Source organism: Aedes albopictus, chromosome 3 (assembly GCF_035046485.1).
Source record: "Aedes albopictus strain Foshan chromosome 3, AalbF5, whole genome shotgun sequence".
Classification (NCBI taxonomy): domain Eukaryota; kingdom Metazoa; phylum Arthropoda; class Insecta; order Diptera; family Culicidae; genus Aedes; species Aedes albopictus.
Genome location: NC_085138.1, coordinates 4,925,323 through 4,946,944, shown reverse-complemented (window position 1 = coordinate 4,946,944; position 21,622 = coordinate 4,925,323). Strand labels below are relative to the sequence as shown.

At 43.2% G+C, this 21,622-nt stretch overlaps 1 protein-coding gene across 1 annotated transcript; it reads left to right on the top strand.

Annotated features, from left to right (window-relative positions):
• The first annotated feature begins 6,902 nt into the window (after positions 1–6,902).
• On the top strand, positions 6,903–11,519 carry LOC134290116 (uncharacterized). The gene has a single exon (XM_062857153.1). It carries the CDS (start codon positions 6,903–6,905, stop codon positions 11,517–11,519), a length of 4,617 nt encoding a protein of 1,538 aa, XP_062713137.1.
• The last annotated feature ends 10,103 nt before the right edge of the window (positions 11,520–21,622 follow it).

Below are 21,622 nucleotides of genomic sequence, written 5' to 3'. Positions count from 1 at the left end.
AGTGGCTCTGCCGGGATTCCTCCAGGATGTTCTTCCGGGATTCTTTTAGGAACTCTTTCTAAGATTTCTCCCAGGATTTCTCCATTATCTACTTCCGGGTGCCCTCAAGGAACTTCTTACGACATTCTCTCCAGAACACTTTCTAAAATTTCTCCGGGCATTCTCCGGGCATACTCCGGGATCTCCTTCCAAGATTGTTTCTAAAACTGCTTCCGGATTTTTTTTTAGGATTTCCATCAAAGATTCTTCTAGGAACTATCTTCTGCATTCCTCCAGGACTTCTTTCTGGAGTTCCTGCAGATTCTTCTTAAATTCTGCGGGAAGTCCATTCTGAAATTCTCTCAGAGTTCCTGGGATGGAAATCTACCAGGAGTTTTTCTGAGGCAATCTTAATTTAATTACTAATGGAATTCCGTATGAAGCTCCTGTGAAAGTTTCTTGAGAAATTCCTCCTACAATTTTTAATTTCTTAAGGAATTTTCCATCAGCATTAAATAATTTCTGCCAAAATTTCATTTTTCCAAGAATTTCTTCTGGAGATCTCAGAAAAAAAAAACTTCTGAAGACATTTAAAGAAAGGATTATTCCTGGAGGATTCCTCATCCCGGAAGGAATCCCTTGAAGTCTAAGAGAGAATCCTGGAAGAATCCCAGAAAGAGTTTCTTGAAGGAACTCCAAGAAGAATCTCAGATTGAGTTTCTTGAAGAAACTCCTAGAGGAATCATGGAAAAATTCTGGAGAAACCGCGGGAATGTTTGAAAAAATCCTATGAAAATTGCTGTCAGGTCAATCCCAGGAGGAATTTCTTGACGAATCCTTGACGAATTTCGGAATGAATTCCTATAGATATTTTGGAAGAAATATCTGGAGGAATTTAAGAGCTCTTGGAAGAATCTCATGATGTCACGATTCTTTCGCAAGCAACGGCAACAGTTCTGTTTTATTCGAATTTTAGCCGTTACTATTGTTTTCGAAGTTTTACTCCATCTGCAAATTACTCCCTTAATTTTGCTAGCGGAAACTTTTCTTGTCCGTGACATTCCCTATCATTTTCCACACAGTCAGTGGTTGCGAAGTGGCAACCTCTCATCCTGCTGTTCAGCATTAACACAGCACGAACAAACCACATTTCTCTCACCAAGCAGCACGATTGCATTTCTTTTTTTTTTTTTTTTTTCTACAATTTTCAACAGGTCAATCATCGACCGGACGCATTCAATCAGTGCAAGTTGATTTTAGTTTCCAGGGCACGTCCCCAACGGATCATCGGTGGGTCGGTCAGTCAGTCAGCCAGTGTGATGTGCTGTTTGGAGTATCAATCAGTGTTAATTATTTACTAACGAGAGTGCTTACCTACCTGTTTGAACAGAGTTCGGTTGCCCGATTTGTTGAAGTTTTAATCTATCATCGGAAGGATTGCGATAGGTATATAAAAAAAGTTGTGTATATGGAAGATATAACAGTTTTTTTGTTTGCGTAACTTTTACTGGCTAAAAACTTTGATTGGGAATTCGCAATATCTATTAGAGCACGTTAGTCACTTTCTTCGCCTTTTTATAAGTTTTTAATGTGCTATTGCTGTTCGCGCCCAAAGCGCTCCGGTGAGCACGTGGCAGTAACATGTCATCGAGTCCACCAAATGCATCACAGCAATCTATTGAAACATGTAAACTTTGTTATGTACATCACACCGTCAATCATCTATTGTATATAAGACATTATATATGGAGCCATCACCACAGCAACATCAGTGTTCTGGAAGGTTCCAAACAACCTTCTTGCCCTATAAAAACGGCACCCTTCCAGAGCACTGACATACAGTCCATTTCGACCTGGCCAAAAGTCAACACCAGTTAATAAACGTTAGTTTGAAAATACCCGTTTTACTTACCGTCATCTTTTCGAGGAAAGACCAACCCCTGACCATTTCCCTTGGGGCAACCAGGCGCCCCAACATTTGGTCCGAACCGAACCGGATACCATCCCGTGGAGCGACCGGCCTTCAGTCCCCGGTCCCATCAATGCGAGCTACCCAAATCAAGCTGCTCGTGAAAGAAGTTTGTTCCCAGAATGGCAGCCATCGAGAAGCTGATCTACCAACGAAGCCGCATCGAGGATGAAGTCAAGCTGCTCCAGAACCGAATCCGTGGAAGCCATCACCAACCGAGTTTAGAACGTGTGAAGGAATTCGAAGCTGATCTCCAGCACCATTACCAGGAGTATCGGACAGTGTACACCAAGCTTCTCTCTACACTCCCAGTCTACAGATACGACGAGCTCGACGAAGATTCCCTGCGATTCGATGCCCTCCATACCGATGCCTGCGTACTGGTGGAAACGTTGCTGCTTTCCTACCCGTCCACCGATAACAGAACCACCCAAACTCCATCGCCAAGATCCAACCGTGCGCCACGCTGGCGTACCCCGCGGTTTCGGAGCAGATCGCCGAGCCGAACGTCAGAACAGACCGTTCCGAATCCAGACGTGGTGGATAAGCCAAGCACGTCATCGCTGGTAAAGCTACTACCATTTCCATTCCCACCCGAAGAGATGAAGACGAGTCTAATTCTCACCAAACCACGCTGTCGGGAAGCACAGGTGACAACCGTTGCCCAACAAAAAAGTCCAATTCCTACGTGTGAGAAGAATCCTCCGTATCCAACCAAGACAAGCCAGAAGGATCGCTGTCTCGCCAATGAGTCGTTCGAAAATGTCAAATGCGAGTTTGACGTTCCACCATGTGAACCATCCCACGCCTCCCCTGATGATGATTGTGTCATCGCCGATTTGAAGAACGAAAACCATCGAATACCGCCGCCAAGAGAAGAGCCCGTAAGAGACGTTCCGATGGCAGACCTATTCCCATCCCCTCCAAATGAGAAGAAGATGAATCCGATATCCACTAACCCGTTCCAGGCCGTGGAGCCTCCATATGAAGAAAGATCCTACCAGAAGCCTTTAAATGTGTTCCATATCCCTCCAAAAGCCAAACCATACCGAACCGTACCTCAAGTCCCCTTGGAACCCAAGCAATTCTTCCTGCTCCGAGAAATCCCTTTGATAAACCAACCAGTTTTGAACATCACCGAAGCCAGTCCGGCAGCAGAACGAATACTAACGGCCAAGCCAGCCCAAATACTCACCGGAACCAGTTCGGTAGTCGACCCTCCCGAGAAGCTCTGGATCATTGCGGACCCCCAGTTCGATCCACCACCAATTTGCGTCTACGGTCATTTCCATGCTGACCTAAAGCCGAAGAAACCACCAGATGAACAACCCTTGCAAAGTCGACCCAGCGAAACCACCCCGGAGTATGAGACCCAAACGCATTCATCCAAGGAATCGAAGGAAGACGTGCAGCACACCACGCTGCCCCGAAGTCCAACGAAGTCGCCAACAACACCGAAGATATCGACCCACCGGAAGATACCGTCATCAGGATGCTCGTACTTCGATAGGAGTTCCTTCCAGCCCGGGGGCAGTATGTTCGCGCCCAAAGCGCTCCGGTGAGCACGTGGCAGTAACATGTCATCGAGTCCACCAAATGCATCACAGCAATCTATTGAAACATGTAAACTTTGTTATGTACATCACACCGTCAATCATCTATTGTATATAAGACATTGTATATGGAGCCATCACCACAGCAACATCAGTGTTCAAGAAGGTTCCAAACAACCTTCTTGCCCTATAAAAACGGCACCCTTCCAGAGCACTGACATACAGTCCATTTCGACCTGGCCAAAAGTCAACACCAGTTAATAAACGTTAGTTTGAAAATACCCGTTTTACTTACCGTCATCTTTTCGAGGAAAGACCAACCCCTGACCATTTCCCTTGGGGCAACCAGGCGCCCCAACAATTGCCATTATTTCCATATTCAAGACACTTTCAGCTACATGGAGGTTCTTTTCGTAAGATTCCGTTAGATTCCCAGAGGACATTCATTTTGCCATCTGGCAAAACATTAAGCCACACGCTCATTGTTATTATCACGCAATTTGCAGATTTTTCTGCAAATAATAAACACTCGTGCTTTCAACGGAATTTGTCATTAGCAAGTACCAATGCATAAGCTTCAACGTTTATTCACCGCTACCGGTACCTGTGGAAATCCAAGCAAGGAGCAAATCTCATTAATGTCATGCTCTCTATTGTTCCCTGCCACCTGCCAAGAGAAATTTCCTGCTTCAATGGACGCACGCACCGCCGCATTGCTAGAAAGCGAACTGTCGCCATACATTTCTTCCTCATCGGAAGATTCCAGGTACAGCGAAGAAATTTAATTTAACTCATTAATCACCCTAATTTCATAAATGGTTAACAACGCTTCAATGCCAAGCTAATTGAATGCTCTACCTCGCTCGTCATGAGCGGTGTTGTGCTTTGTGCTGTATTTTCATGTATAATGTATATGTGGGAGTTTTGGTGGTGGTAGTCAATTTTCCAAGTAACGGAGTGTTGTACCAGCAGTTTTATTATGAACTTTTTGTTAATTTTAGATTTGCTTTATTTATTGCTAAAGGTGCCATCAGACTGTACGCTAAGATGTCAAATATTTGGTCAAACAAGCCCAACAAATGACCAACACAACGTGAATCATAGCAACTTTGGACAAATGTCGGACTACAATGACAAATAAATTTGTCCGTCTAATGGACTCTTAAGATGTTCAAGATGTTCTAACGTTACCAAAAAATAAAGTTCTTCAATAACCAAAATGAAGCTTAAAGCTCATTTTTTACATTTCGATCTGTTGTTCTATACGAGCGTATCCATAGAGAGTACATGTATCGTGGAGAATGGGTGTGACATAAGGAGCTGGTTGTCGTCGAGTGGACCATGAATTCACAGTTCAACTCGGCTCGAGTATGCTAAAATCGGGCTCGTTCCAAATGCTTATTCATTTGTTTTTCCGTGCAAATGTTACTGTGGTACAAAAATGTTCAGTAAACGTTTAGATCCAGCCATTTCTTATATTTCACATTGAGTTTGAATTCCCTTAAATTCCATTTCCAAAGAGAAAATAGAACCCAAATTTTGAATGCTTCTTTAACCCTTTGGAGCCGAAGGGGTCATATATGACCCCAACATAGAAACGGCTGTATAAATTCTCCCATTCTATAAAACAGAATACTGTCTTCGGCAAAGTTGTTGCAAATTGAGTCCTCTATTAGGGAAAAATTGGGATATTTGTATTTGGGACTTCTATGATAACCTAGAACATCCTGAACACCATGAAATTAAAAAAAAACGAAATAATTGACATACCAGTTGTTCTAAAAGCTAAACTTGGATGTGGGTTTCGTTTATATGTATCTGACAGTTCTCAAACTGTTAGCTGTCGAAAGCAGGTACGCTACAGTAACCGTGCTGTCAGTTTAATTGGTAGCATTATGAAATATTGCAAATTTATAGTATAGTTTTATAGCAAATTCAAATCGAAACATTTCAAACAACGTAGGGTAAAACTAGAATGTATCACAATAAAATTAGTCAGTTAGAATCGAACCTTCGAGAAATAAAGTTCTTTCCTCCAAAAGCCAAATAAAGTGATCTTAAGTAGTAGTTTTTGTGTGGTGAAATCTTGTGGTGCCCAGTTCCGCCGATAGTGACCGGCCCCGGTAGTGTTCTGTCCGTGTGTGATCCCAATCCTAGCCGGAAGCCACGATCCTGCCCTATCATCTTGGTGCCGTGACCAGGATCAGGTTTCCTCCCAGAATTCCCGCCATCGCATAACGGACATCGACGCTATCTACCGCCATCGTTCCGCACCATTGTGTGTCCCAAGGGTATTCACAAGATCGCCATCTTCCCCGGAGCCTTTTGTACTCCGACGCCATCGAGAAGCTTCTCCGGAGTTCCCGCTTGAATTTTAATACAAGGCCTAATCTTATTAGGCACTCGGTACGTATAATTCCGAAGTGCGCAGAAGTTTACCGCGGGTGCCTTGAGATTTTTTCCTCTTTTTCTCCAACCACGTGTCCGATCCGGAGAATCTCGAACCTTCTGGAAGTGTGATCAACCGTTAATTGCTACCGCTAGCAAGTGACCTACGCCATTGCCAACCGTCAACCTAGTATCAACCGTGAAACCAAATCGCCGAATCCGCAAGCCAACTGCCGTTTTTGAATAAAATACAAGGCTCAAAACTAGCCTTGAGAAGGTTAGTACCGCTCCAAATCCTCTACTACGTTTGTCCGGCTCTACCGGGTCTTTCTCTGTATCATCCTATCCAGTGCGACCAACGATAACCTGCCTCCGCAATGGCGGACGATCGCTCGAGGCAACAGCTCATCAACCGCCGTACGACCCTCATCGCTGCACTGGGACGAGCCGAGCAGTTCGTCGAGAAGTACGAGGCGGAACGGGACCAAGGCCAGGTGAAACTGCGACTCGAGAACCTCGATACCGTGTGGATGGGACTGGAGGATGTGCAGACCCAGCTCGAGGACATGGAAGTAACTAATCAAGGTATGGCACAGAACCTTGCTTTCCGTTCCCACAACGAAACCCGCTACTTCCAAATCAAGGCTGCTCTCCAATCTTTCCTCCCCAATGTACCTACATCTACTAGCGCAATCCCCCAATCGTCTCTCTCCGGGCTCTCCGGTATCAAGTTGCCAACCATCACCTTGCCGGAATTCGACGGCGACTGTAACAATTGGCTAGCATTCCACGACACCTTCGTCGCCCTTATCCATTCTAATCCCAACGTTCACGACATTCAGAAATTCCACTACCTCCGCGCTGCTCTGAAAGGGGAAGCAGCTCAACTCATTGAGTCGATCGGTATCAGCTCCGCCAACTACACCATTGCATGGCAAACACTCGTCTCTCGTTATGCTGACGACTACCTTCTGAAGAAACGTCACCTATAAGCCCTTCTCGACTGCCCCCGAATGAAGAAAGAATCCGCCGCCGCACTGCATTCCGTCGTTGACGAGTATGAGCGCCACACCAAAACCCTCCGCCAACTTGGTGAGCCAATCGACTCGTGGAGCACTATGTTGGAGCATCTTCTATGCCTCCGACTCGACGACTCTACACAAAAAGCTTGGGAAGACTTCGCTACAACCACCGACAACCCCGACTATGCTTGTCTTATCGAGTTCCTCCAACGTCGCATCAGGGTGCTGGAATCCATGTCTGTGAACCACCAAGCACAGCCAGCATCGAATCACCAACCACCAATGTTTCGTCGTCAATCGTTCCACAAAACCGTTTCCCATGCTGTAACCGAAGCCACCCTTCGAAAATGCCACTCCTGCGATCAACATCACCCACTCTTCCAATGCCCGAAATTCGAGAAAATGTCCACTGCCGAACGACTGCAAGTTGTGAATGAACATCATCTCTGCCACAATTGTTTTCGCCAAGACCACCTCGCTCGCAATTGTCAGTCGAAATTCTCCTGTCGTCACTGCAAAAAACGACACCATTCATTGCTCCACCCCGGCTACCACCCACTCAACGCCGATCAATCGTCTACCTCGTCTAACACAGCATCATGCTCAACGAAGCCCATCACGAAGCAGGTAGCCATAACAAACAACAGCAAACGATCACCCACATCCACGAATGCTGTCACTACTCAGACAACCAATTCGTCCCAAACATCAAACGCGAATGTTTTGTTGTCGACGGTCGTGTTGATGGTAATTGATTGCAATGGGCAAGCGCATCCCGCCAGAGCATTATTGGATAATGGCTCGCAATCCAATATTATCAGCGATCGGCTATGCCAACTTCTACGACTGAAGCGGAAAAAGATCAGCATCCCTGTGTTCGGTGTCGGTGAGTCCTCCTCCAACGTGAACCACTCCGTCAGTGCCACCATCCGATCGCGAACCTCGAACTTCGAAATCGGATTAGATTTTCTGGTCATGCCCCGTATTACGATGGACTTGCCTGTGGTTTCCTCTTCTGCCGATGACTGGCATGCCCCCAAAGATCTGTCCCTAGCCGACCCCACCTTCAACAAGACCGGCGCTATCGATATGCTACTCGGAGCCGAGCACTTTTTCACCTACATTAACCCTGGTACCCGAGTCGAAGAAGGTGAAAATCCCGTCCTTGTCGAAAGCGTTTTCGGTTGGATTGTAACCGGTAGAAACCAAAAGCCCATCACATTGCCCCCCGTAGCTTGCCACGTCTCACTTTCCGATCCCCTCCAGGAAGCACTGGAACGCTTTTGGCGCATCGAAGAAGTGGAAAATCAACCAAGCTACTCCGTGGAAGAACAGCAGTGTGAATCTCACTATTCCTCCCACGTTTCCCGCACTCCCGAGGGGAGATATGTGGTCCGTCTGCCTCGCCATCCGAACTTCGACCACATGCTTGGTGAATCTAAATCCGCGGCCCTTCGTCGTTTTCATTGCCTTGAGAAACGACTGAGCAGAGAGCCGCATCTGAAAGAAGAATACCACACCTTCCTGGAAGAGTATCTTCTACTTGGCCACATGAGACTTGTCCCACCAAGCGAACCAGAACCGCAACAGGTCCACTACTTACCTCACCATGCTGTCCTAAAAGAGGCCAGTACTACCACGAAAGTCCGTGTGGTATTTGATGGATCAGCCAAAACGTCCACAGGATATTCCCTCAACGACGCCCTCCATGTTGGTCCGATCGTTCAGGACGAATTACTGACCCTCGTTCTCCGTTTCCGGAAATATCCCGTTGCCCTAGTAGCGGACATTGCAAAAATGTACCGGCAAGTTTTACTTCACCCTGACGATACCCCACTGCAACGGATTCTCTGGAGATTTGATCCAAACGACCCCATCGATACCTATGAGTTGGCCACGGTTACTTACGGGCTGGCGCCATCGTCATTCCTGGCCACCCGTACCTTGCAGCAGCTGGCTACGGACGAGGGAGATGCCTACCCACTTGGTAGACCGGCGCTCAAGAAGGGATTTTACGTGGACGACTACATAGGGGGAGCAAACACAGAGGAAGAGGCAATTCAAACCCGAGAGGAACTGGACGAGCTGCTAGCCAAAGGCGGATTCCAACTGCGAAAGTGGACATCGAACAACCCAAATGTGCTGGAGGGACTGGATCCGTCACAAATTGGAACTCAGCCAACCCTAAAGTTCGACAACAACGAATGTACCAAGGCGCTGGGAGTGAGCTGGGAACCCGGAACTGATCAGCTGCGCTTTGACTCCACTCCTGATGTCAGCAGCGGCCCACCCACGAAAAGATCAATTCTGTCAGCAGTATCCAAGCATTTCGATCCACTGGGGCTTACTGCACCTGTCATCATACGGGCAAAAATCCTACTACAGGAGCTCTGGCTGCAACCCTGCGGCTGGGACGAGGAAGTTTCCGATGCCATACGAGCGAAGTGGGACAGCTACCGTAGCGAATTGCCTAGAATATCCTCCTACCGAACTGACCGTTATGCCCTCCTACCGAATTCCTCCGTCCAATTGCATACGTTTGCAGATGCATCCCAGCAAGCATACGGCGCTTGCATATATGCTAGATCAACCGACACCGAGGGCAGAACTAAGGTTCAACTAATCGCTTCGAAATCGAGGGTAGCACCGCTAAAACGAATCTCTCTCCCGCGACTGGAATTGTCTGCTGCCGTCATCGCTGCACGATTGCACCAAAAGGTTGTCGTTGCACTCGATATGCCAATCTCCGAATCGCATTTCTGGTCTGATTCTACCGTCACTCTGGAATGGCTGCGTTCACCCCCGTACACCTGGAACACCTTCGTTGCGAACAGGGTCTCGGAAATACAAAACACCACCCAGGGATCTCGTTGGCATCACGTCGCCGGTAAACACAATCCTGCGGACCTTATCACCAGAGGGATGAAGGTGGACGACTTTCTCGGCAGTGAACTGTGGCATCGTGGACCATCCTGGCTCGAACAACCTGAAACTGAGTGGCCTGTAACAGCGAAGCAGCAGAATACACCTGAAGATGTCCTAGATCGGCGAAAGATGGTGGCGGCGATCCAAAACAAACCCGAAGCGAACCTAATCTTCAGCACGTCATCCTCCTACAATCGTTTGACTCGAGTGACAGCATATTGTCTTCGCTTCATCAACGCCTGTCGTCGCAAAACGTCAACGTCGTCACAACCCGAGTTGGAATCGATTACAAAATCGATCACTGTGGATGAAATGTCGATAGCCCGAATGCGTCTGATAAAATTAGCCCAAGCCGATGCATTCACAGAGGAGATAAGGTACTTGGGGAAGGGGAAATCAGTACCCAAACACTCAACTTTGCGCCTTTTGAGTCCTTTTGTTGACCCGGATGGAATCCTGAGAGTCGGTGGTAGATTGCGCCTCTCCGAGCAGCCTTACTTGTCCAAACATCCCATCCTCCTTCCCAGTTCCCATCCACTTACACGGTTAGTTGCCAAACATTACCACCTGAGACTATTCCACGGTGGCGGCCGTGTGACTCTAGCAGCCATCCGTCAAGAATATTGGCCCATACAAGGTCGACGAGTAGTCAACAGCGTCATGCGAAACTGTTTCCGATGCGCTCGTGCCTCGCCCGTTCCCGCCAGGCAGCAGATTGGTCAGCTGCCCATGCAGAGAATCACTCCAAGTCGTCCGTTCTCCGTCACCGGCATTGACTACGCCGGACCAGTATACATCAGAGCGATCCACAAACGAGCATCTCCAACCAAGGCCTACATTAGCGTGTTTGTCTGCTTCGCCACAAAAGCAGTGCACCTGGAGCTTGTGAGCGATTTATCTACCCCAGCTTTCATCACCGCACTTCGAAGATTCATCGCTCGTCGAGGTTGTCCGGCACATATCCATTCCGACAACGGAAAAAACTTCGAAGGTCCTCGCAACGAACTTCGCGAACTGTACCAGCTGCTACAGGAGGAAGAGTCATCCGGAGAAGTGGCCACCTACTGTGCGAATCAGGGCATCCAATGGCACATGACTCCTCCGAAAGCTCCGCACTTTGGTGGATTGTGGGAGGCGGCAGTTAAGGTCGCGAAGAAACACTTGCACCGACAGTTCGGCGACTCAAGACTGTCCTTCGAAGAAATGACAACAGCGCTAGCAGAAATCGAGTCATCAATGAATTCCCGTCCGTTGATACCGCTCACCGAGGATCCGAATGACTTAGCCGTCCTCACACCGGCACACTTCCTCATCGGGACTACGGCAACCGCTCTCCCTGAAGACGACTGTAGTCAGACTCCCATCAACCGGCTGGATCATTATCGGAGGCTACGTCATCGCATCCAACAGTTCTGGCATCAATGGCAGGTTGAGTATCTGCAGGAGCTGCAGAAGGAAACCAAACGAATCATTCCGAACACAGAAATACAACCTGGAAGAATGGTCGTCGTCGCCGATGAGTTTCTCGCTCCTGTGAAGTGGCCGTTGGCGAGAATCGTCGATGTCATCCCTGGACTAGATGGGCTCATCCGAGTCGTGGATCTACGAACCAGCAAAGGGATAATCCGTCGGCCAGTAACGAAAATTTGCCTGCTACCCCTGGAATGTCCTAATGAAATCTAGAAATGCTAAAAGCTAATTGTCAACAATTGTTTCAAGCTCATTGAATTCGTAAGAATAAGTTTGTAGTAGTGGTAGTGAAATTGTTGGATTTCAGGTGGCGGCGATGACAGTTCTCAAACTGGCGCTACAGTAACCGTGCTGTCAGTTTAATTGGTAGCATTATGAAATATTGCAAATTTATAGTATAGTTTTATAGCAAATTCAAATCGAAACATTTCAAACAACGTAGGGTAAAACTAGAATGTATCACAATAAAATTAGTCAGTTAGAATCGAACCTTCGAGAAATAAAGTTCTTTCCTCCAAAAGCCAAATAAAGTGATCTTAAGTAGTAGTTTTTGTGTGGTGAAATCTTGTGGTGCCCAGTTCCGCCGATAGTGACCGGCCCCGGTAGTGTTCTGTCCGTGTGTGATCCCAATCCTAGCCGGAAGCCACGATCCTGCCCTATCAGTATCCATTTAGCCTTCATCAAGAATATCAAAAGGTGTTTTATATTCTGTGATGTTCTAGGTGTTCCAAACTGTCCTGTAGTGAAGTCCTTCAAGAATAATTTTATGTATTTCCGCCACAACTAATAGCATTGCATAAGATACTGGGATCAGTGAAGCTCTTGGCATTTACAATGTCATTTATACACGCTATAGGGATATTCCAGGTCAGCCAAACTATCTTGGAGTTCAGGACTTCAGGTCTACACTCGTAACAGTATCCATATCTGTTAAACTGAGAAACGCTACATAATCAATCGCAGTTACTACAGCAATCTGAAGTCTAAGAGCTTATTATAAACCTTTGGGACATCTAGGGTCGTCCAAGCTGTTCTATAATAAAGTTCTTCAAATCTACAAGAATAATTTTATGTGTTTTCACCATATTTAATAGTATTGTATAATCTACTGGGGTCCGCAAAGCTCTTGAAATCTCAGATGTCATTCAGAGACCTACAGGGATATTCCAGGTCAGCCAAACTACCTTGGAGTTCAGGACTTCAGGTCTACACTCGTAACAGAATCCATATCTGTTATACTGAGAAACGCTACATAATCATTCGCAGTTACTGGACCAATATGAAGTCTATTTTTTTTTTAATTTTAAATCTTTGGGACATTCAGGTTCGTCCAAATTGTTCTACAATGAAGTCCTGCAAATCTACAAGAATAACTTTATGTGTTTCGCCATAAATAATAGTATTGCATAACTTGCTGGGATTCGCGAAGCTCTTGAAATCTGAAATGACATTTAGAGACACTACAGGGATATTCCAGGTCAGCCAAACTTCCTTGGAGTTCATTACTTCAGGTCTACACTCGTAACAGTATCCATATCTGTTATACTGAGTAACGCTGCATAATCAACCGCAGTTACTGGAGCAATATGAAGTCTACTTTTTTATTATAACCCTTTGGGACATTCACGGTCGTCCAAACTGTTCTATAATGAAGCCCTTCAAATCTACAAGAAAAATTTTATGTGTTTTCACCATAAATAATAGCATAGCATAATCTGCTGAGATCCGTGAAGCTCTTGGAATCTCAAATGTTATTTAGAGACACTATGGGAATGTTCCAGGTCAGCCAAACTATCCATGAATTCAGAACTTCAGGTCTACACTCGTGACATCAGCTATATCTGACATACTGAGTAACGTTTCATAATCAATAGCGATGACTGGACCAACCTAAAGTCTACTATATATTTTAATGAACCTTTAGGACATTGAGGGTCATCCAAACTATCCTGAAGTTTAGCTCTTGATAGTAACAGTAGATAGTCTCACAATGAACTTTAGACTGTAATCTGTAATGATAGTTTTGAGATATTCCAGATCAACATCACTACTCCGGAGACCATAGCTTAAGGTCTACACTTGTGATAATAGCTTTTGCCACTACGTTAAGGTGTTACATAATCCACTGTACTTACCAAAGCAGTTAGAGGAACAATAAAGGGTGAGTCGTTAATTATTGTGCCACTTTAGATTGATTGGCAAATCGGCTACGGTTATCGAAATGAAACCAAATTTTTATTGTAGCTTAGTATATGTATTTATTTCATATTATGCACATCGATTAAAGTTTAGGTTGCGTTTGAATAAAAATTGCGACATTTTCGATTGACGTCTTTCATTAGAGCCCGTGCAGTCGCTTCCGGTACGCTTTTCTCAGTTTTTTTTCCACTTCCTTTTCATTTCCGATTCTTTTTTCGCCTCTCCATTGGTCCTTTGTGGCTCACGCTTCATTATGGCCCAGTAGGTTTCAATTGGACGGAGCTCGTGACAGTTTGGTGGGTTCATGTCTTTTGGCACAAAATCCACAGAATTGCTCGCATACCACTCCTGCACGGTTTTGGAGTAGTGGCATGAAGCTAAATCGGGCCAAAACAAAGGTTTTGGATCGTGCTTCCTCAAAAACGGCAAAAGCCGCTTTTGGAGGCACTCATTTTTGTAGATCTCACCGTTACCCGAGCAGAAGAGAATACCTAACAAATACCATATCAATATCAACCTTTGCTCTAATACCTAGAACTGGTATTTCGATGGTATTATATATAATGTATTGAGAACATCACAATAGCAAATTAAGTTATTTGAGCAAAGGTTGGTATCGATATGGTATTTTTCGTGAATTTTTCTTGTTTGAATATTTAACAACCATTTCTGGCAACTGGCATAACGAGATAGCAATCATGGTCCGAAAGCTGAACTAGAGTCGTCTGGTACACCTAAATTATCGATCAATAAATCAACTGAATCATTTCTGTAAGGGGTCATTCAAATATGACTTGCAACGTTTAGGGGGGGGGCTGGTTTGAGAAAGTGTAACACCCAGTGTGTTGGGTATATGTAAATGCAAAAAACAACCCTCCCTTTCCGCCTTTCCTGTGCACGGGCCTGGGGAGAGGGGATTGACGTCATATTTGAATAGTCCCTATCTCATACGCATTTTATAAAGTATTCGTGATGCGAAATAAAACTTAGTCGAAAAATTTCCCTGATTCATTTCCAGATTTTAAGAACTTTTTTTTAAACTTCTAATAAAAACCATATATTTAAAAAATAAAAACGTATTTCTGGAATACAGGTACAATATGAACTACATACCTCAAGGCTGAGATCACTTACCCTATGTATTTTAGTATTCATATGTATGTATTTTGCTCCTGGGCCCATCCTTGGCCGGCACTTGGGCGGATCACTCAAACCTGCATCGTCCTCCAACTTTTCCTTACTGCTAGATCCCCGCTTTTTTCCTGGCCGCTCTACATTTGTCCTGCTCTATTTATTCTTTTTCATCGTCTTTCTTCTCCTAGCTTTTTCTTTGATTGTTTCTTTTTAGGGTATTTCTGTTCGTTTCCTGTTCCTTGTATCACTTGTGCTAAGCGTCGGCGTGCTTCATGTCGAGGTCATCCACTTCCATCTTACGGCTGAACAGGTCAAAGTTGTTGAAGGCGTATCTCCAAATTCGTATCTTTCTGAATTTGCCGCTGTTTGTCCTTGGGTGGTATTTAGACGGATAAATCTACATAGTCCTTCCGACGAACTGTCTGGTCTTTGGCAAAACTATTTTTTTTCAACCCGCAAAACAAAAAACAGACAGTCAATACTACTTCATACAAAATTGCCCTAGTTTCACTTAACTCAGTAGAAATAAGCCTACTTCCTACCTACCTTTTTTGTTGTTTCGGGTTGCGATCTCCAGAAATCCAGATATATCGGTTGGGAATGATAAGACTACGATATCAAGTTGTTTGTGATGATGCGCGATCAATGCTATCGATGGCAGCGGCAGGTTGATTTGTTGACTCTGCGTTTGAAAAACTCGCAAAACAATCAATAAAGGCCAATTGAAATATGTCCTCAAAAGTTGTTTTTTAATAATATTTTTGTTCATGTTTTTGTTTATCCAAATAACAACTGTTTGGAATGCATGTAAAATTGTATTTTATCATGCGTATTTCAGGCCAAACATTTCAATAGGTCCTATCTGCATTTGAGAGGCTCTCTTTGTTCACTTTCTCTTTCAATTATTGCAATATAATGGTACACTTTTCAACTATTTTTGCAGTACAAATAAAAAGACGATTATTTTGACCATCGTTCAATCCAAGGAGACAATCGTAATACAAATATACAGCTGAGATATTAACGAAAGAGAGGGAAATCAAAGAGAGCTTCTCTTCTGCAGATAGGACCTTTAGACATGTTTGGCCTGATTTATGTTGATATGTGCCTTTTTCGAAACATCAGTGTTTATATTATTATTGACATTCCGTGTAAAAATCCCACCTCCTGTCAAATTTTCATTCAAAAAATCGGCGCATAGAAAGGACTAATACCTGGATTTGGACCTTTTATTAACGACTGAGTTTAAAGAAGGGCGTAAAAACATGATCGATTTCTATTCACCGACTCTCTCTTCTTCAAAAGTGACAAGATGGTAATTTGACTGTATAGTCCATTTTACGAGTCGATTTTTTGAATGAATTTTGACAGGAGGTAGCGTCCAATAACCCGTGAAAATCAATATCATCATCAACATTGTTGTCACTTCATAAAATGGCTCATACAAAAATGAGTTAGACCCTTTTGACATGTTAGCACAGCAGCTGCTCATTGTTGTTGTTTTTGGCCGTTTTGTTTCCTCGGTTTCCTCACCCATCAGTCCGTCCGTAATTTTCTGTCGCGTGTGAGAAGTGTTTTCGAGGATGGCAAGGCAGTTCATTTCCCGAGCAGAAACTGGCCACTGACCCGGACAGAAACGACCCATGGATGGGTCCGCCAACGCTGGATGGACACATCGCCGATGGATTTCTAACCAAGGCAGCTGCGCCGGTAGAGAACCAGCGTTGGGGGAATCTTGAGCGGTGCATCAATTTTGATCCTGTTCGGTTTGGCAGCTGCTTTAACTTGGCGAAGACAGGGACCAGGAAGTTGATGAGTAACCAGGTGAGTGAGCTGGTAGTTTTAGCAATTGCGGGTTAACCTTCCCCTCGTTTGAGGTTTACGTCACCGGATGGGTGGGAGTTTTTTTATCCCCGCTGTTGGGCGAAAGCTACTGCGTTCACTGTTCCTGCATTCAAAAAGTTAATCTTTTGTGAGTAGGTTACTTTGCTGGAATAGTGGTCTGCTACCCTATCCGGTGGAGGTAATAAACTTCTGGAGCTCGATTTGAATAGGTCGTATGTGCTTTCATCGATATAAAATTCGATCAGTTTATTTAAGTAATAGTAGCAATAAGGATGATATTTCGGTGGCTTTTTATGATAAAACCAAAAGCCTGTTTTGTAAGGAATCGGTTGTATGTATTAATTTTGTTAAATTTCAACAGTTTCCGCTATAAGAAGCGAATCCAACTGTTCGAGTTTTATATCGACAAAAGCACATACGACCTATTCAAATCGAGCTCCAGACTTGTTCGATACATACAATCCGGTTTGTGGTGCACAGGATGCCCAAATGCCTCGCAATTTCATTGAATCGCTCAACAATCGTTAAACAAAACAGCTATTTTTAGGGTATGGAAAAACAAATAAAAAATAAACACACGATGTATTGTAGACTCAATAAATAATTCAAAATTGATAACTTATTCTTCTTGGCGTAACGTCCCAACCGGGACAAAGCCTGCTTCTTAGCTTAGTGTTCTATGAGCCAGTTATTAACTAAAATCTTGACCGTGTAGCTGCCGGCTAAGAATAGCACTACGGATCCCTATTCCGGGGGTAAAAGTCCACCAAACAAGGAACCCCAATCCAAGATGTCAGGTGACCTGTGCTGTTAGATGAATGGTTGAGGGGGTTTAAAAGATGCTGAAGATGCTCGATCGTTAATGGACCCCGTAACGTGGCTAGATCACCTTTTCGGGTTGCGTTACGGAGTAAGATCTACCAAACCGAAAACTTGTGTTGTCATATGTTTCAATTTTTGAGTATGAGCTCTGGTAATTTAAGGAATCAAAGTAATTAATCCATACTACTGGTGCCTTGGTGACTTACAGTTTCTGAATAAAACTAATTTGCTAACCTTACTTTGCAAATAGTTAAAAACCACGCCATTCGAAGCAAAACTTTATACTAAATAAATCATAGTGTATATTTTGTATGTACCTAACATAATTTCTATAATTTTTACATACCACAATAGGAAATCACGTAAGTTTCATTTCAACCCAATAAAATCTATGTATTGATTTTCCCTGGGCTTGGATTATATCTTCCAGGAAGCTTTGACATGTGGCCGATGTGCTTTGCAGTAATGATTGGAATAGCCGAGTTTATAAGCAATGGCAAACAGTTCTGAAGAAATCAGATCTTCAAATCATCTAATAGATTTCTCGCATATGTACTGTAATCAGCCAATGTGATACTATCTCCTATGGTGTTATAGTGCGATTAAATGATCACATTATATGGGAATTCAAACATTGTAGTGTTTTGTTTATTAACTTAAATTTTCTAAGCTTGACAAGGTTTTGTAGACAAACATGATATGAGAGAATTGCCTAATAGAAAAATCACATCAGCAAAGCTTTTACATATGCAAATGCTATGCATGGGGTCATGCCTAGCGTTTGATAAGTATGGCAATGACAGATTCTTATCTAGTAGGGGTACTACAAGACCACCAATTCGATTGAGCTTAATTGGGAATAATCTATTTTCCAGAACTGAAATTACATTATTCCGGGGTGGCTGGCGAGTCGGAGAAAGTAGGAGTGTCCATTTGTTATAATTGGCAAAATAAACAATTTTGCATCCAAATAGCACTGATATTGTCAAGTCGTACCAACACCCTAACCCCACACCAAAATACCCTTTTCCTATCCCATGGCGTTTATGTTAGCAAAGACTATTCAGCCATTACCCCTCCTGATCATCGGCTATGGACTGACTTGCGCTCTCATCGCCCCACCAAATGCTGCAAAATGAAAATGAAATAAAATCTATGTATTGATTTTGTAGCCATGTGAATAAAGTTATCCAGTAGGAAAATGCACGTCATTTAAGATATTTCCGATAGTTATTTTTTGCATATTTGCTTTTAATGCAAACTTAGTCAGAATTTAAAATCAGTGGTGGTCTTTTTCATTAAGAAAAATACAAATATAGGAAGCATTTTTTTTTGTTTAATTATATTATGTTATGAGTGTTCAATATAATAAAACAGTTATTTTCTTTTACAAACAGAAGCCTGTACGCCGAGATTTTTTTTACGGAAATTGGAAACATCTTCGTAGTGTCAGTATTACAACATGGATAACAACTATGTGTGGATTATCGATTGTGAAAGAATAAGCTTTAATTGATCTGTTCAGAAGTGCTGGCCGACGTTACTGTAACGTTACAGCAGACAGATCGTAAACAAAGCTGCTGCAAAGGCTGTACATCGGCGTCAACTATTATTCCAGTCGATGAAAGCTGATGCTAGACTACTAAGGACGAAGGCGCTGTAAGTAAGGATTTGATTGGTAAGTTCGACATTTTATTGTGCATATATTCAAAGGTATCATTGATAGCAAGGCGGTTAACATGGATATCCAAGGAAAGAAGAAATACAGATACAGTCGACTCTCCTTGTCTCGATGTTCTACATCTCGATATCTATCTCTACCTCGGTGGTTTGATCGGTCCCTTCAATCTGCATACATCTTTCCTCTCTACATGTCGATATCTCCTTATCTCGATGCGTTCTCGTTCGTTTTTGTTCTAGATTTTCTCTCTAGGGCACGGGCATCAGTTTTGGCCAGTCACCGTACTTGTCACTAAAAATCTTGTCACAAGAAAAGACTGAATCCCACACTCGTCACCCACCACCCTCACAATTTGATAATAAGAGTTATTTCTTTGTTATTTAATACCTGTTTGATAACAAACTGAGTTATCGAAAAAAGTTCAATTTGGAAAATACTAAAAAATGTTATTTCTTTATTATTAAATACCTGCTCGATAACAAAATGAGGTATCGATAAAACATGCAATTCAATAGCACTAATTGTTATCATTTTGTTATTCAATACCTTCTGGATAACAAACACAATACTTGGCCGTGTATTGTAGCTTTTAGGTATGCATTCATTATTGAAATAACAAGACTTGTTATTTTGTAGGTGTTATTCATACAAAATTCTGGTATTCGTTTTTGTTATTTTGCCTCTTATTACCACCTAATGAAGGGCATATGAAGGTATGATGGTATTTGAGATTAAATACATTGATATGTTATTTAGTTGTTATTCTTTTCTGCTCGGGTAATGGTGCCTTTGATCACGAATGTTTCACTCCGTTTGCCACAAGTGCATATGGCCTGCCAAATCAAGTATGTACATTGTCGCGAATTTCGATAGCTTCTTCCGTTTGAATCGATCATCCACATCAAACTTGTTCTTACCCGTGAAATATTCCTGTCCTGGCAACTGCTGAAAATCCGCTTTGATGTAGGTCTCGTCATCCATTACGCAGCACCGATATTTCGTTAGCAGTTTCGTGTACAGTTTCCGGACACGCGTTTTGGCAACATTCTGCTGGCGTTCGTTCCGATTTGGGATGTTCTGTACCTTGTACGTTTTCAATCCGGATCGCTTCTTGGCCCTCTGGACGAAACTTTGCGAAACATCAAGTTTTTTGGCCATGTCCCGTGTGGAAATGTTCGGATCACGCTTAAATCGAGTAACTAGCGTTCTCTCGGCTTTTTTTTGCGTGTTGTTCCCGGTTTTTGCCCAGCTCCTAACTTGTGGTCCACTGACAATCGTTCCTGATACCTTTGTACGACCCTTGAAACGGTAAAATGATGAATATTCATCATTTTTCCCAACGTGCGATACGACAATCCAGGATTTTGCATGTGGGTGTACAAAATCCGCACAGTTTGCTGATTTTCTTCCATCTCAACCGGAATCTCACTGACAACTGCAAAACTGTACAGATATAAACAATATACTCTAAAGTAAAACTGGGCAAAATTTGGTTGATTTTGGTGAAGTAGGAAAAAAGTTACACAAGTTTGAAAGTGGCACAATAACGACTCACCGATTGCGCGTTGTTATATATTTTTGGGATATTATGGGCTCCTTACTATTATGGAGCTTAGTTGATGGAAACAACAACTGTAACTTTCAGAAGACTTGTTGGACATGATAGATTACAAATCATAGCTTTTAATGTAAGAAGTTACCGTTACACTCGTAAACTTTAGGATCTAAACTCAAGAACAGTTTGGATGACCTTGGATATCCCGAATGATCTGATACTGTCTATTGAATTTTCAGAAGACTTACTGGACATGGTAGATTACAAATCGTAGATTTGCATAATGAAAAAAGTTACCGTTACACCCGTAGACTTATGGATTTAAACTCAAGAACAGTTTGGATGACCTAGGATATCTCGACTGATGTGATATTGTCTATTTACCTTCCAGAAGACATACTGGGCATAATAGATTACAAATCGCAGCTTTGTATAATGAAATCAGTTACCGTTACACCTGCAGACTTTAGGATCTAAACTCAAGAACAGTTTGGATGACCTAGGATATCCCGACTGATGTGATAATGTCTATTTACCTTTCAGAAGACTTGCTGGACATGATAGATTACAAATCGCAGCTTTGTATAATGAAATCAGTTACCGTTACACCCATAGACTTTAGGATCTAAACTCATGAACAGTTTGGATGACCTAGGATATCCCGAATGATCTGTTACTGTCTATTGAATTTTAAGAAGACTTACTGGACATGATAGATTACAAATTGCAGCTTTGTATAATGAAAGAAGTTACCGTTACTGCCATAGACTTAAGGATCTAAACTCAAGAATAGTTTGGATGACCTAGGATGTCAAGAAAAAATATTCCCCATAATATTCTACCGTTTTTATACTATCGAATACCAAAACTACAGAAAAACGTAGGAAAAACTCCAGAAGAACGCTTGGAAAAATTCCGGCTTCAAAGGGTTAAGCCAACTTATCCCTCTGGTAGCTGAAGTTTCACAAATTTGTAAGATTTTCATTTGCAAGTTTCACGGGAGCTTCTGACGGGTTTCGGAGAGGTTCGCGGGAGTTCCTTGAGGCTTCTAAGGGGGGTTTCAGGGAATTTTTCAGATAA